General features: G+C 39.2%; 1 protein-coding gene across 4 annotated transcripts in view; it reads right to left on the bottom strand.

Moving 5' to 3' along the window:
- The window catches only part of GRAMD2B (GRAM domain containing 2B), a 75,441-nt gene extending 60,247 nt beyond the window's left edge, over positions 1 to 15,194 (bottom strand). For 2 of the 4 annotated variants that reach the window (XM_034960429.3, XM_003826686.6), the window contains exon 1: positions 14,598 to 15,154. In XM_034960429.3, the coding sequence (XP_034816320.2) occupies positions 14,598 to 14,661 (64 nt within the window). In that variant the 5' untranslated portion in view covers positions 14,662 to 15,154. Of the gene's footprint in view, positions 1 to 14,597 lie in introns of all 4 variants that reach the window. The other 2 variants (XM_034960424.3, XM_003826683.6) reach the window with 2 other exon arrangements.
- Positions 15,195 to 17,268: the final 2,074 nt, after the last annotated feature.

The raw sequence follows: 17,268 nt of genomic DNA, 5'->3' as shown, positions 1-17,268 counted from the left end.
CTCTCACCTAAAAAACAAAACTTTTCATTGACTTCGCTCCTCCATTTACCTTTCTCTCTTTTCTTCACTTCTCAGACAAACTTCTTAAAGCCTACGTAGCTTCCTGAGCCACCTAGGAAATAAGTCCAGAAGGGGCTGATGGGCTAGGAGAACATGGAAACATCAAGAGCTTATGCTTCCCTCTGAGGCTGAAAAGCACAGGTGGTGAGAATGGCAAGGGATGGATAGGAGATTACAGGCAGACATGGGGACATGAGGATGCCATATTGACAAAGAAGATTCCAGTATGCACCAATCTGAGCTGTGATGCAAGCCAGGCACTGACAGTGAGGGATTATGTGAAATGGCAGTAAAGTCTACACAGGCTATGCTGGCTTCCTCATTTCCCATTTACCCAGCCCGCAGAGTCTGGCCCTCATGCTCATCGTGCTACTAAAATTTATTTGGAAAGGTTCTCTGGTGATTTCTCTATTTCCAAATGCCAAGGGCAGTTTAGTAGCTGCTCTTGGTTGTACTTGCCACTGGTGACTATCTTTTGGGACTCTCCTTTCCTTGTTTGTTTTTTCATGATTCTGTTCCTCTGTTTTATTTTGTTTGGTTGTTTTTGTTTTGTTTTACTCTCTGCCGTGCTGTTTATTTCCCATCACCTTTTGTGGCCTCTTCCTTTTTTGATCTTCATCCCAACACAGAATCATTCTCAGGTTCTCTCCTCAGTTTCCTACTCTTGTTAGTGGGAAATTGGATCCACTCTCATGATTTTAACTCTTACCTATAGGCCAACAATTGCCAAATCTATCTGCCAGCTCTAAACTCTATCCCACAACTATTAAAAAAGGGAACTCATTTTTAATACCCCAAATCCCCTTCCATGGCATAATGCAATGGCATCATAATCCACACAGCCTTTCTGAAGAGAAAAACTAAGTCATTCTGGCTTTCTCGCTCTGTCAATCCATTCCGTCACCTGGTCCTTCCAATTTTATTTCCTCAAAATTTCTCAAACTCATTCTCCCCTCTCCCCTACCAGAACAATCTCACCTGGATTGTTTTACAGCCAGCTAATTCCTGCTTCCTGCTTTGTTCTCCAACAAATCTATCTTCAACTGTCACTAGCAATATCTCGAAAAAACTCAAACCTGGCTATATCACATCCCTGGGTAAACCCTGTCAGTGGCCCCTGTGCCTTATAGATAAACCAGACCTCCTTCTCATCACAAAAACATGTCCTCTGGGACCTTCCTCCATCCTACTGCTTCTGCCTTATGTGCTGCCCTTTAAGTTTATACATTTTATCTTCTAGTAATATTAATTCTTAATAGTCACCTGGCTGTTTCACATCACTGTGTCTTACTTTAGGCTACTTTTTCCAGTTAGAATGATTTCTGTCTTTTTTTGGCAGAGTAGGCAACTGACTCCTATTCCTCCTTCAAAACTTCTCTCAGATATCATCATTTCTTCCAAGAGGCCTTCATTCAATCCCCATGCTGGGCTAGTTTCTTCCCCACTGTTCTTTTAAAAATGCCTGTACATAACACAGTAGATTGAAATTCATAGTTAATGTCATAGTAAGACATTGCTCAAATTATAGTGAACCTGACCTAATTATTATTATTATTTTTTAAATTAAGAGACAGGGTCCTCAGGCTGAAGTGCAGTGGCATGATAAGAGCTCACAACAGCTTTGAACTCCTGGGCTCAAGCGATCCTCCCACCTCAGCCTTCCAAGTAGCTGGAACTATAGGCTTGTACCACTGCACCTGTCTAATTTCTATATTATTTGTGGTAGAGGCAGGGTCTTGTTATGTTGCCCAGGCTGGCCTCCAACTCCTGGCCTCAAGTGATCCTCCCATCTCGGCCTCCCAAAGTGCTGGGATTATAGGTGTGAGTCACCGCACCGGGCCTAATGTTCTGGCGGACACAGTTCAAGCCTAATACATGCTAATAACTATAACACAGTATAATGTCTAAAAATAGTAGGTCCTCAAAAAATGTGCATTAAATTCAATTATTATGTAAATATAAGTACTTAAATGAATATAAAGTGAATTAAAATGCTAGTATAATTATTAAGTTGAAATGGGAAACTGGTACCTCTTAGGTATTCCCCAATTTCATTTCTGAGGAAAAGGGCTTTTTAACCTAAAATTGGATTCTCTATTTAAGTACAATCTTTGATTATTTTCAGACATTAAGTATATCAGAGAAGCTTGCAACTCCAGTGATAATGAATTTGGTCTCCATTTGTATTATAGGTTTAAATTATGTTACCCCATTAGGCATCTCTGCTATGACCAGTCCAGAAGGCACTGTGGCAAAGCAGGGTTGTCTGATGCAATGTGAATGCTGATATGTATCTATAAACGTGTAAGAGGATGGTTTAGGTATGTTCCAGCGGCAGTCCTGCCTTAAACAGGTATATGTTTACCTAGGGAAAGAAAAGGAAATAAAAAAATAAAGAGGCCAAACCACATAAGAAAGCAAGGACTCTATTCATATTAAAAAGGCTTTCCTTGGTTTGTTCAGTCTAATAGAATTCTTTATACAAAAACTACAGAAGCGTGCAGAGAAGTAGGGCAGTTTCTTCAAAGACTCTTCAGGTTGGAAGGGATCTAATAAATCAGGTCATTCAGCCCTCTCTCTTTACAGAGGAGGAAACTGAAGACCAAAGAGGAGAACGACTTCCCTAAAGTTTCAAAGAGTCGGCAGTAGAGCCAAAGCCGGAAAAGAAGGAAAGAGCAAAGCAAGAGGGGACACCTAACCGGGGGCTCTGAGTCCTTCCCCCTTCTGCTCTCCCTGCGAGTCCTGCCAGCCCCAGCCAGTCACGCCACAGGAGACCCCTAAGTGCCCATCAAAAACATGCATTTGAACTTTCAAGTATCCTATCCTTGTTCTTCCCTCTGCCTGAAATAATTTTCTCCCTCCAGTTAAAGACACATTCTTCCTTGTCCATCAACCTCGCTTCAAACAGCGCCTCTAATCTCACCCCACAAAACACAAATTGGCTACATCTCTATCCTCACAGCATTTAATTACTGTGAAATTCTTATCACATGGTATTAGTTATGTGGGTATGCATCCCATTCCCCTCTCCCCAGACTGGACGCTCTTAAAGGGCAACACTCATACCTCATTTAGCCTTGTATTCCCTGCACAGAGTAAGCATTAGGTAACTGCTTGCTGAATTACTTACTTTGGATTAGAGAAGAGCGAAGATATAGCACATAAAAGTTACTGAACAGTACAGTGTCAAACTCAGATCTTAGATAAAATGGTTGTGTAACACTGCTGTGCTAATGAGTCCATTCTGACCCAAAGTCAAGAACAGGAGAATATGCTTGTCCATAGGTATGCTCAGGAACTTCTCAGGGAGTAAACCAATCAGCTAACAGAGGTTAACGCTCAGGTGCCAGACAAAAATGGAAAGCTTAATGCTAAAAATTGATAATTATCGGCTGGGCACGGTGGCTCATGCCCCTAAGCCCAGCACTTTGGGAGGCCGAGGCGGGTGGATCACAAGGTCAGGAGATTGAGACCATCCTGGCTAACACGGTCAAACCCCGTCTCTACTAAAAACACAAAAAATTAGCCGGGCGTGGTGGCGGGCACCTGTAGTCCCAGCTACTCGGGAGGCTGAGGCAGGTGAATGGTGTGAACCCGGGAGGCGGAGCTTGCAGTGAGCCAAGATCGCACCACTGCACTCCAGCCTGGGTGACAGAGTGAGACTCCATCTCAAAAAAAATAAAAAATAAAAAATAAAAATAAAAAAAAGGATAATTGTCATGTGGGAAAGTCAAGAGTAGTGTCTTGTAGACAGTGAAAGAAAGGCCAATTGGAATATGGGGAGGGGGTTTGAAAAAGTGTGATGTCTATACAAATTACCATAATGTACAATAGAGTAGAAGCTAGAATAAGAAGATTGTGATAGCTGAACTTTCACTGCCTAAGCTCATGGACATTTAAAAAAATAATTTTTAATTTAAAAGTAATTTTTAATACTTATGACATACCAACACCTACCTGAGTACATTATAAACACTGACAAATGCATTTAGGACAGAATAATAACTATAAAATTTTACTATTTTCATAATATGGTTACAAAGTAATAAATGTTGAATTGGATGTATAGAAATTAGTTTGTTAAGTATTGCCAGAAACTCAGTCTTATTATTTTATAGTCACATCTTGTTTTTGATAAAAAATGATCTAATCCAGAGTGGTTTAAAGATATTTAAACTATTCTTACTCACCAAATTTGGCTTCGAGTAACTCCAGGTTGTTTTTCAAAACCTGAATTCACTCTCAAAAGAAGAAGATTTGCCAACCTTATGACTATTCCAAGAATTGGCTCCAGGCTTTGAAAGTAACACTACAAGAAGAATTTCAAAAAGATTTTGTGCAATTGCCGCATTGTTGGAAAAGTTCTTGGGTTCCTTTGGTGACTACTTTTAAAGACACAACATTCACGCTTTTAAAACACATCAGTCACATCACTTTATAGAAACACTCTGTACTTGTGCAAAGAAGAACCCATCTATGGTTTTTAAAAATTGGAATCCATGAATGACTGCTGTGCCAATTACGACGTAGAGCTTCAACTGAAAAAATGAACTTCTCTACTGCTAAGCTGGAGCACAGATAAATATGCAAGTATCCAAAGAGGTACCTGTGTTTAACAATACAGAGAAAGCACAAGTGCTTAATTGACAGCTAACCTTGTCTTCTACAGAACATTAGAAATTCTTTCAATGTTAGAATTGTAGAATGGAAATAAATCTTCCTTTTATGATTAGAAAACACACGTACAAAAGTTAAGAGAGCTACGCAGGGATGCACAGACTTTAATGGGAGTTACTTTGTCTTCTGCATCTTTGCCCTTCGTAAATCTAGTGAGGTTGTATAATCAGTGATTTTAGGAAGCTGGTTCAGTTTAGACTGCCTGCCTTTCTATTTTGGCTTCAACACTTTAACAGCTGTTATGACTTGGGCAAGTCACTGTGTTCCTCCTACATATAAAATGTGATGGAAATAGTACCTACCTTATTATATGTATATCTGTAAAAGCACTTTGAATAGTGTCTAATGAACAGCAATGATATTACTTCATCTTGTCTAAGCTTTGATATATTTTCTGGAGCTACTTAGTTTCTTCTTTGAAAGAAGATCGAATCTCAAAACAAAACATTCCTTTCCTCTCTATTCCATTTTCCTTATGGCAAAGGCTTTATGTGTTTCATCCTGGTGATATTCAAGACACTTAGCATGGTACCCATGGTGCAAAAGTACTTGTAAATGTCAGTTGAGTGCTCAATCAAATCCCTCTGTTCATCATCAACTGTCAAATACTGCTTTTCTCTTATAGCTCATATGCCATTTATTATTCTGATGCAAGGTCTGATATTTTGTGATTTTAGAATTTGAGAAAAGGTGCTGTCATTCTTTCTAAAATTTTCAGAAAAGATCCTGATCAAATCGAGAACATACCTAAGAAATCTACCAACTTCACATCAAAACAAGTCCAACTTTATATACTATGGAACTTTGTTATTAAGGGAGGAAGGGAGAGCGGGAGGAAAAGAAATATATTCTTAACAATAAATGTAGGCTCTTTGAGGACCACACTGTATATTACACAGAGTATCCTGCATAATATTTAAGGATTAAATAGATCTAATGAGGTGTTATTTTCTAATGAATTATAGAAACAATGTAGTGATAATAAAAGTTGTCATGATGAATTGATAGTTTTTCATCACTATCGATATATAGCAATTCAACTCACAATACACATTTCACAGCAATACACACTAAAGCTTTCAGAATCATTTGTAGAAACACAACTGCTTTCAGATGATAATTCTTAATTATTATAAAGGACACAAAAATTAGCATACTGTTTTTCTGAGGTTCTTCCTGGTTTTTAACTTACTGCACAAGTTGGGCATAATGTGAAAGACAACAAATATGGATATAATCATACACCTGATATATATGGACTTTAAGAAAACACCAACACGTATACACATATCAACATCTCCACTAGGGCTGGTCATGGTGGCTCACGCCTGTAATCCCAGCACTTTGGGAGGCTGAGGTGGGCAAATCTCTTGAAGCCAGGAGTTCAAGACCAGTCTGAGTAACATGGTGAAACCCTGTCTCAACAAAAAATAAGAAAAATAGCCGGGCCCGGTGGTGCACGCCTGTAGTCCCAGCTACTCTGGAGGCTGAGGTGGGAGGACCACCTGAGCCCAGAGAGGTTGAGACTGCAGTGAGCTGTGATCACGCCACTGCACTCCTGGGTGATAGAATGAGACCCTGTCTTGAAAAACAAAACAAAACAAAACAAAAATCCCCATTAGGGAAGAAGAGGCATGTCAAAACCTCATCTCATTGCTTGAGACAAGACACGGAATAGAATACAGAGAGAAAAGAAGGAATATCTTCCAGGGCAGAAGAGGAAGATTATGCAGGTTAATGGTAAATTAGCCAATTTTTTTTCTTTCTCCTTTCAATATAACTCAGTATTATTTCCCTCTCTCTTTTCCCAACTCTCTTCTATTTTCTCCTCATCTCTTTACTCACTTTCTCCAACTTCACATTTCCACTTCTCTTACCTTGGTCTCTTCCCTTTTAAAACAGGTCTTATCACCATTGTGCCCTCTATTGAATTGTTCAGAGGGTGGCCCAGATATCACTACCTCATCTAATTAGGGGGTCTGTCTAGGATCATCCAGACTAGAAGAGAGGAACAGAAGAGATTAAGAAAATGAATTGGCAGGATGGCTCAGTCACAATTCCTCTGTTTAACACTGGGGGTCTACCTTGCTAAGGTCATCACCATAAGATCGTATTCTAATGGGTTTGTTTACTAGTGTTAAAACTATGAATTCATTTTATGGGTGGATAACTATTCTGCAAAGAAGCTTGGAAAAAATAGTATTTGAGAGTAATGCCTGCCATTTATTGAGCTCTCCTATGGTGTGCAGATACTGTGTGATCACACTTAATCATAACAATCTCACGAGATGCTTCAAGTCGCCAAGTTCAACACATTTATAGTCAGCTAAAGTTGGATAGTCTAAAAACAAAGAAAACTAATCAACAAAAAACTTGATTCTGGCCTTAAAATGACAATAGCATAAGAAAAAAAGACCAAAACGTTGGGAAGTGTTAACTTTGAGACAAGGAACTATAAGGTGGGAGACAGGATGAAGGCCTCCATTTTTCATTTTGTATCTATCTATATTGTTTTAATTTCTGACTTTATACATGTAATGCTTTAAAAAATATCAACCCCTATGGGAAGATTATGTTCCAATTCTGTCACTTAAAAAAACCAGTAATAAATATTAGATGCAAAATTTTAAGAGGTCATAAAAAAAAGTACCCAAGTATCACAGCCTGAGTTCTCTTTGATGTTGTGGTTTGGGAAGTTTTCAAAATCTTAAGTACGAATGTCACTTAGTCAACATTCAACAGATGTTTATTGTTACAAAGTATAAGGCACTGACCTGTCTTTAAGATGCTTACAATCTTGTTTCTCTTGCTACATGAAAGCCCTTTATTTTCTTTTTCTTTTTTTTTTTTTTTGTGAAAAGACATATATTTATAGAGTAAAAGCCTTAGTAAAAGATCTAATCTAATTGTCTTTAAATCAAGCCTATGGAAAAAAGATTTCTATGAAATACCCAGAAAAGGCAGATTTATAGAGATAGGGAGTAGGTAGTGATTGCCTAGGGCTGGGGTTGGGAATTGAAATAAGGATTAAGAATAAATGTACCTGAGGGATCTCATTGGAGGGATGAAAATGTTCTTAAACTGGGTTATGGTGACGGTGCATCACTTGGTAATGTTACTAAGAGTCATGGAATTACACCTGGAAATGGGTAAATTTTATGAGGTAAAAACTCAACAAAGTTCTTACAAATACTATGCATCTTGGGACATCATGTCCATTATCAATACAGAAACCTTTGACACACATGGAGTGACCAATGACGGCTACATATGTCTATCTTAGGGAATGTAAATTAGTCTACTTAAGGAAATGTAGTTTAAGTTGGTTCTGCTTCTCTTCTCAAGGTAACGAATCAAACTTCGGATAAAACACTCCTCTTTAAGGATAAAGAAGCAGTCATTAAGGTGGCTGAGGAGGAACCTCTCTCAAGGATCTTTGCTTTATTACATTTGAAAATGTGCAAAGTGGCTAAAGCTGAACATTTAAAAAATTAGAAAGGTGTTAAAGGACAGTTCTGTTGAAGTTTAGCAAGTGGAAACCGTTTAAAGCTGAGAGTCCATGAGTAAAAAGCTCAGTGCCAGGAAGCAGAATGTGGAATCAGTGGATGATGGATAGAAGTATTGGACAACAGATGTATAACACCAAATCAGTAAGCAATATTTAAATTAGCTGGAAGGTCACAAAATACTCATGGCATGAGATCCTTTTAGCATAAAGTAAAAACCAACACACCTGGTTAGATTCAAAGAAATGCTCAGGTGCTGTCACAAGAGTCCTCACGGTCACTTTATAGAACATTGTTGCAGGCTACTGTAAGCATCTGACCTCTTTGAAGTTTGACCATTTAGTTTAATTACATTTCATGCCATCCTCCCACCTCCACCCCATAGCATGTCCCAGATGTTAAAAAGTGAGGACTAATACAGCTACAGTTTATGGAGAGCTGATAATATGTAGGCACTAGGTGAAGTACATTTCTTTTTTATTTTATTTTTTTCTTTAACATTGATTTTAAGTTCAGGGGTACATATGCAGGTTTGTCATATAGGTAAACTTGTATCATGGGGGTTTGTTATACAGATTATTTTGTCACTCAGGTATTAAACCTAGTACCCATTAGTTATTTTTCCTGATTTCTCCCTCCTCCCACCCTCCACCCTCCAATAGATCCCAGTGTGTGTTGTTCCCCTCTGTGTGTCCATGTGTTCTCATCATTTAGCTCCCACTTATAAGTGAGAACATGCGGTATTTGGTTTTTTGTTCCTGCATTTGTTTGCTAAAGATAATGGCCTCCAGCTCCATTCATGTCCCTGCAAAGGATGTGATCTCGTTTTTATGGCTGGATAGTATTCCATGGTGTATATATACCATATTTTCTTTATGCAGTCTACCATTGATGGGCATTTAGGTTGATTCCATGTCTTTGCTATTGTGAATAGTGCTGCAGTGAACATACACATGCATGTGTCTTTATAAAAGAACAATTTATATTCCTCTGGGTATATACCCAGTAAAGGGATTGCTGAGTTGAATGGTATTTCTGTCTTTGGGTATTTGAGGAATTGCCACACTGTCTTCCACGATGGTCAAACTAATTTACACCCCCACCAACAGTGAATAAGCATTCTTTTTTCTCTGCAACCTTGCCAGCATCTGTTATTTTTTTGACTTTCTAATAATTGCCATCCTGACTGGTGTGAGATGGAATTTCATTGTAGTTTTGATTTGCGTTTCGCTAATGATTAGTGATGTTGAGCTTTTTTTCATGATTGTTGGCTGTATATATGTCTTCTTTTGAAAAGTGTGTGTTCTTACATTTCCCATTTAAACTTCAAAGCAAGCCTGTATCAAATAGCTGACTTAAGTACTCCCCATTATAGATGATGAAACAGAGACTTAGAGGTGCTGAGTAACTTGCCAGAGTCACACCTGTAGGAGACAGGAAAGCCAGAATTCAAATACTAGTTTCCTAGAGCCTGCATTCTTAACTACTTCATGTACTGCCCAGATAAATCAGCATTTTCTGTGATATTAACCTCCAGTCATAGAGCTGATTTGGTTCACTATATATTTTTTTCAAAACCTTTCAAACTAGAACACACACTGTTTATTTTTCTCCATTTTTTAAAACTCCTCTATTGGGTGTTATACTTTAATATAATTTGTTTAATATAATTTATAAATATAATATGTATACCATTTTAAAATATGAGTTTTCATACATTGAAGGCCCATATTTAGTGGATTAGTGGGTGAATATATGTTAAAACATGTTATACATCATTCTTTCCTACCCCAAAGTTTATAATGAAAAGTGAACTGGATCTTGTTATGTTGCCCAGGCTGGAGTGCAGTGACATGATCCATGATCTTGGCTCACTGCAACCTCTGCCTCCCAGGTCTCTCACCTCAGCCTCCCTAGTAGTTGGGATTACAGGCATGAGCCATCACGCCTGGTTAATTTTTGTATTTATAGTAGAGACGGGGTTTCACCATGTTGGCCAGGCTGGTCTCAAACTCTTGGCCTCAAGTGATCCACCTGCCTCGGCCTCCCAAAATGCTGGATTATAGTGAGCTACCACGCCCAGCCTGTCAGATCTGATGACCTGGAAATTAAAAAAAAAAAAATTATATGCACACGCATACATAGATAGAGAGATAATCTTCTTTTGCTAAATGGGAGCTTTCAAAGTTTGGAATTAAGTAAGCACTAAGAAACTGAGTTAGGTCCAACAATTATTTGCCTTTATTTCTCTCGCTTCTAATTCAAGATCAGTTCCCAACTTCAATCTGTGTTCTGTTTGTCAAGTACTCCAACATGCCATGCACAAAGATGGATAGTTTAGATGAGAGATGTTGCCACTGCGGTCATTTATTTTTACTTGAATTCACTATTTTAAGTAAAAATATATACTAAAAATAACCAACCTTTATTGATAATACCAGAGCGCTTCCTTTTAAGGTAAATGTTCTTGTTGCCCACATCTATCCTTTTCCTACGTACATATGGAGTTGGACATATTTCTAAAATTCTTACACCTCAAGTTATTAAAGTTCAAATGTTAAAAATTCAAATTGCAATTTGAATGATATTACCTGTAATTTAATTCGTTATTTGAAACATGAATCAAGATAACTTTTGCTCAGAATATATCAGCATTCATTTTGGGTATTTGGGTACTTGTTGAAATTCATTAAAAGTAACCTGGATATTACTAAATGAGATCCAGAAGAAACTTTAAGAAATAAAGGTGTGTTTCATAAAATGTGTGTCAAGTGTAGGGGTTTGGGGGAGGGATAGCATTAGGAGAAATACCTAACGTAAATGATGGGTTGATGGGTGCAGCAAACCAACATGGCACATGTATTCCTATGTAATAAACCTGCACCTTGTGCACAGGTACCCCAGAACTTAAATAACAAACAAACAAACAAAAGTTAGAGCAAGGGTATTCTGGCCTCTTGAAGGAAAACAAAAATGTGTGTCAAAAAAAAGTCTGGCTATGCTACGACTATTAAAGTACTGGGAACATAAAATTCAGAATGAAAAAGGTAATAAAAGTGGAGAAAATTAGGATCTCAAAAGGAAATATACAGCTAAAGTACTTATTCTTGGTCAGAAAGGGGTTCATTGTATTTTTTAATCAAATATGCAGTTCGGTGATGAGTGTATCAGCAGCTTCACCTTCTAGCACAAAGATGAACAAATTAGCCACAGCTCTCGGGCAAGTAAATCTACCTAGAAATTCTAACCACTACTGATAGGAAATGTGATTAAGAAAAATTTTAAACGTAGAATTTCCCCTGACATAGTCAAGCTGAATGTCAGCTACAAGCATATTACAGTATATATCTTAATTACTGGGTCTGGGGTCTTAGCTTCCCCAGCTCACCAACAGATGGTACTTGAAAGTGACTGTTGGTTGGGCCCTCTGAGAAATTCAATAAGGAAAAATGTAATCTGAGTCTGCAACCTATTTAGAGGAAAGATAACTAATACAACTGGATTAGTGGGTGAATTAATATATGTTAACAACTTGAAACAGTACTTTGTACAAACTAAACTGTCAATAAACATTAATTGTTAATTAATCGTCATAATAACAGCAGATAAATTCTATGAGGTGGAAGCCACATATGTACAAGGTGAGCACTGGTAAAGAAGAGATGAGTATGGCCAGTAATGAAGGAAGGCTTCACATGAAGGAAAACTTGAGTTGATTTCTAGAAGTAGATGAAGAGAGAGGAGAGAGGGGAAAGGAATAGCAGTAAGGAAAAGTGAAGACAGAAGGGGATTCATTCGCTCCTATGTTTGGCATACCAGTTCTTATTCCTTCTGCATATCACTTCTTTTTTTGAATTTTATAAGAAATATATTTTTAAATTATTTTAAAATTAATATTATTTTTAATTGACAAATCATAATTGTTTACATTTATGGGGTACAAGGTAATGTTTTGGTATATGTATACAATGTGGCATGATTAAATCAAGCAACATACCTATGGTCTTGCTTACCTATCATTTTTTATGGTGAGACATTTGAAATTTACTCTTCGTTATTTTGAAATATACAACATATTATTATTCACTAATCTCCTTGCTGTGCAATAGATCTCAAAACTTATTACTCCTAACTGAAACTTCGTACCCTCTGATCAACTCCCTATTCCCTCCTTCCCCACCCTTTCTACCTTCCAGCGCCTGGCAACCACCATTCTACTGTCTATTTCTATGAATCCAACTTCTAAATTTATTTTTAAATTAAATTAAATTTTAGTTTTGAGACAGGGTCTCACTCTGTGTCCAGGCTGGAATGCAGTGGCATGAACATGGCTCACTGTAGCCTCAACTGCCTGGGCTCAAGAGATTCTCCCACCTCAGCCTCCCGAGCAGCTGGGACCACAGGTGTGCGCCATCATGCTTAACTTATTTTTTTTTTTTTCTGTAGAGACAGGGTCTCACTTTGTTGCCCAGGCTGGTTTTAAATTCCTGGGCTCAAGTGATCCTCCAGCCTCGGCCTCCCAAAGTGTTGGGATTATGGGCATGAGCCACAGTCCCTGCCTGGCCTGAGTCAACTTTTTCAGATGTCACACTTAAGTGAGATCATGCAGTGTTTGTTTTTCTATTCCTGGCTTATTTTGTCTAACGTACGTCCTCTAGGTTCATCCATGTCACAAATGATCTTTCTTTTTAAAGGCTGAATGATATTGTGTATATATACTACATTTTCTTATCCCTTTATCCATTGATAGACACTTAGATTGATTTCGTATCTTGTGTATATAGCACATTTTCTTATCCATTCATCTGTTGATGGACACTTAGGTTGATTTCATATCTTGGCTATTGTGAGTAATGTGCAATGAACATGGGAGTGCTGCCTATCACCCCTTTAAGTATAGGGCTGCTAGTATGATTGTTTGGCTATAAAAGATGTGCATGCTGACTAGTATTAGGAAGTGAGGTTGCAATGGTCTGTGTGGGTCCAGATCATGAAGGATCTTAAAATCTTGGCAGAGGAGCCTATTTTTAAGAGTAGGCCATGGAAGGCCATCATAGATTCTGGAACAGAGGAACCGGTGTACAGCATAGTGGTTCTAAGTTCATGCTGTAAAGTTAGGAGACCTGGGCTTGAATCCTGGCTGCTCTTTTATTAACTTTGTGACTCTGCCTAGCTGCTTAGCTTCTCAGAGCTTCAGTGCTTTTATCTGCAACATGGAAATAATAGCACCTGCCTCATTCTTTGTGAGAATGCATTTAAAGTATTGAGCACACTCCCTGTCACATAGTAAGCATTCTCAGTAAGTGCCAGCTACTATTATTAAGGAGGCTAAGGCTCTAGGTGATGAGGCCTACATGGGTGCAGTTACAGACGCAGGGAAATTGTGAGGAGCAAGTCATTCTAACCCTCTTAGAAGAAATGTCCATGGGGACACCCAGACTTCAACAAGACTTTGAGTCTAGTGATAATTAATGTAAGTTATGAAGTCCAAAACAGAAGTTAGACCGGGTTTCTAAGCACAAAAATTTGGCAACTTAAAATGATTTCAAAGTGGAATTATCACATCAGTATAACCTTATGATAATACATATCCCTCTTTCCTAAATTACTCATATCCTGATACCAGAACAAGAGTTTTAGAGCTCAGAAGGGTTAGTGTCTAAAATCATAGACTGAATTAGAAGTGACTTCAGTAGGCTTAGAAAATACCACTTTGTAGGAAAAAAACAACCTCTCCTCCCAAACCAATTTTACCAAAGACTGCAAAATAGATAAATATTTTAAAAGTAGAGAAGACTCAATTATAGGCTAAACTCTTTATCATACCTTGTCTGTGTGTTTAATGTGGCAATGGTCACCAAAGTCCCTTGAAGTACAGTAATATTCATTTGTGCTTCCCCCATCCCCACTCTGCTCTTGAAGTTCCAGAAGGGCAGATCCAAAATAACATTTATCCTTGTATTGCCCATCGTTATTGAACAAGTAGATACTCAATTATTTGCTGAACTAAAATGAATTTGTGAAAATGGTCATTCTAAACGAAGGGCTGTGTTGGGACTCTGAGCTTCAATGTGGTTAGGCTTATTTTCTACAAAATTATTTTCCCAACATCCAGTGAGTTTTGAATTAAGAGAATTTGTTTAAATCCTACAGTAGACTTTTCAATCAATCTAAACCATCTCCTTAACTGAATATCTAGACAGAGAGAGAGAGTGAGAGATAGAGAGAGAGCCACAAGATTGTCCATATAGAAACTCCAGAAATCCGCATCCACCCAAAATGCGTCCCGGGGCAGAGAAGTTTAGGCTGCGCTCCTCCCACCTCCTTGGATGGGTCCCAGCTGAGAATACTCACTGGGCTGAGCCAAGTTTGCTCTCCCTCTTCCCGAGCACTTTCGCAGGCTTTGTGTCTTCCACATCTTGCTGTAGTTCAGTCATCGGGGCCGTGTCTGGAGGGCACCTTCAGACTTCCGCACGCCTGGCTCTGCCCCGGCTCGTCCCGGCTTCTAGGTCCGGGTGCGCAGGCCAAGCAAGCGGCGCCGTGCCCTCCCCTGCACCCTCTGCCCAGCGCCTCCAGGCCGGGCCGCGCCAAGCTCCCGGGGCCGCGGACCTGGACACGTCGGAGCGGGCGCGATTGGTCCGACCCACTGTGGAAAAGCCGAGAGGGAGGGAAGGGGAGGGTCGAAGCGAAGTGACAGCCTCTTTCCCCAACCCAGGAGGCAGAGAAGAGAAAAAGGAAACCTGTTGAACGAGTCTTTCGGGAGAGGAAGCTAATTGGCCAAGCAGGTGGAACATTTGCCTAAGAAGGCACAATCGGTTTAGCCTCCTGGTAAATTAGGCTTTTTGTTTTCTATCCCGACTGTAACAGGGGGATTTTTAGAGGGCAGCCGGCTCTAGATACCGGAAATGGAGACGTCTGAGTGGGACGCCCTGTCACACAAATGCGCTGTGTGGGCTGGCCTATGCCCCATCCTAAATTATTCAAACAGGATATTGCTTCATTGAGGGACTGCCTCTTCTGCTTAAACAATAGGTCTGCTCAATTTTTTATGTGGGAATAACAAAGGTAATAAGTAGTTGCCTTTGGTGGTGTTTTGGTTAACCCTTCATCGTTCTGGGGTGGGGGGGGCGGTTAGAGGGGAAAAGAAGAAGCAACCATCAAAATCTTCAAATATTGGGTTATGACTGTTCTCATCAAAATCAAAATTGGTGTTTGATAATTCCCAAGCCGTCTCTTTGTTGCCCATAGTTGTGCAAGTACCTTATTTACTATGCACTCAACCAGTACCGTGAATGCCTCTTCTTCCCACCTTTTGGTGACATTTTGACTTGCCTGTTCTAAGGTTTTGTATTGGAAGCATTCGCTCATTCATTCATTGAACAAACTTTTGAGAGTTACAAAGTTCCAGGCATTGTTCTCAATCAGGGGTGTCCAATCTTTTGGCTTCCCTGGGTCACACTGGAAGAAGACGAACTGTCTTGGGCCACACATAAAATATACTAACACTAAGGATAGATGATGAGCTTTAAAAAAGGTCTGTGCAGGGGCCAGGCACGGTGGCTTACGCCTGTAATCCCAGCTGTTTGGGAGGCCAAGGCGGTGGATCATTTGAGGTCAGGAGTTCGAGACTAGCATGGCCAACCTAGTGAAACCCCATCTCTACTAAAAATACAAAAATTAGCTGGGTGAGGTGGCGCAGGTGCCTGTAATCCCAGCTATTTGGGAGGCTGAGGCAGGAGAATCACTTGAGCCTGGGAGATGGAGGTTGTGGTGGGCCAAGATGCACCACTGCACTCCAGTCTGGGCAACAGAGTGAGACCCTGTCTCAAAAAAAAAAAAAAAAAATCCGTGCATAAATGTCACAATGTTATAAGACAGTTTATGAATTTGTATTGGGCTATATTCACAGCTGTTCTGGGCTGCAGGTTGGGCAAGCTTGTATAAACATTGACTTGTTATAGCAAATGACATTTGTGTTGGTGGTTTTCTAATTTGCTATGGAGTAGTTGACAATTAGAATAATTAATATAAACGTTATTATTGGAAGCCTGACTTGACTTCAAAACAATTACAAGTGGCAACAGTAGAGCATGACATGCCTGGGAAAAAACGACTAACTATGTTCTGGGGCTGCAAGTCCTTCATTTTTCTCTTAAAATAAAGTTTAGATTTAAGAGTATTACAAAGACTATACAACCATAGTATGTACATGTATGTATGTAGTTTGTAGGGTGTATGTGTGTGTAAAACACCTAACATTCTAAATAACTTCAAACATTTTGGAGGTGCAAGTTCTTTCCAAAGTTTTCTTATTCCTTCTCTTTTTACATATATATCATTAGGCTGAGAGAACAAAAGCATCTTTTTGTAGCCTGCTTGCTCCAAAATTGATGTTTGTGACATTTGAAAAATAAGTAAAAGAAAAAAGCTTACATAAATTCCAGAAGAGTTGGCTTAGTCAGGCCTCTCTCTCTTTTTTCTTCCTGACCACTGACTGCTTTGCTATAGGAGCTGTGCTAGGTGGGATGGGGAAAACTCTGGGTGACCTGAAAGCTTGAAGGCTGTCTCCTTGGTGCCCATAGTTGCCTCTTCCTGGGGACATTCCTGATGCCTTCACCTCTAGATCTTTGCTTGAGATCCCCACCCTCCTCAGGATAGGGATAGGTTTGGAACAGAGATGAGGTTGTCAATTTCCCAAACTCTGGATGAGGACTCTCAGATCTCAGGTGCACTCCAACTTCTCATTACAGAGCTCAGATCAGACTGACTTTTCCCCCCTAAGTAATTTGTTTATTGTGGTAAAATATACATAACATTACTATTTATCATTTTAATAAGTGTATAATTCAGTGGCATTCAACACTTTCACAATGTTATTTAACTATCACCACTTATCTGTACCCAAAACTTTTTTTATCATCCTTGGCATAAACTCCCATTAAATACATTAAACAATAACTCTTTCTTTCTCACCTCCTCCCAGCCTCTGGTAGCCTCTAGTTTACTTTCTGTCTCTATAAATTTG

This window comes from Pan paniscus, chromosome 4 (genome assembly GCF_029289425.2).
Source record: "Pan paniscus chromosome 4, NHGRI_mPanPan1-v2.0_pri, whole genome shotgun sequence".
In the NCBI taxonomy this organism is placed as follows: Eukaryota; Metazoa; Chordata; class Mammalia; order Primates; family Hominidae; genus Pan; species Pan paniscus.
This window is presented reverse-complemented; position numbering and strand designations above follow the sequence as displayed.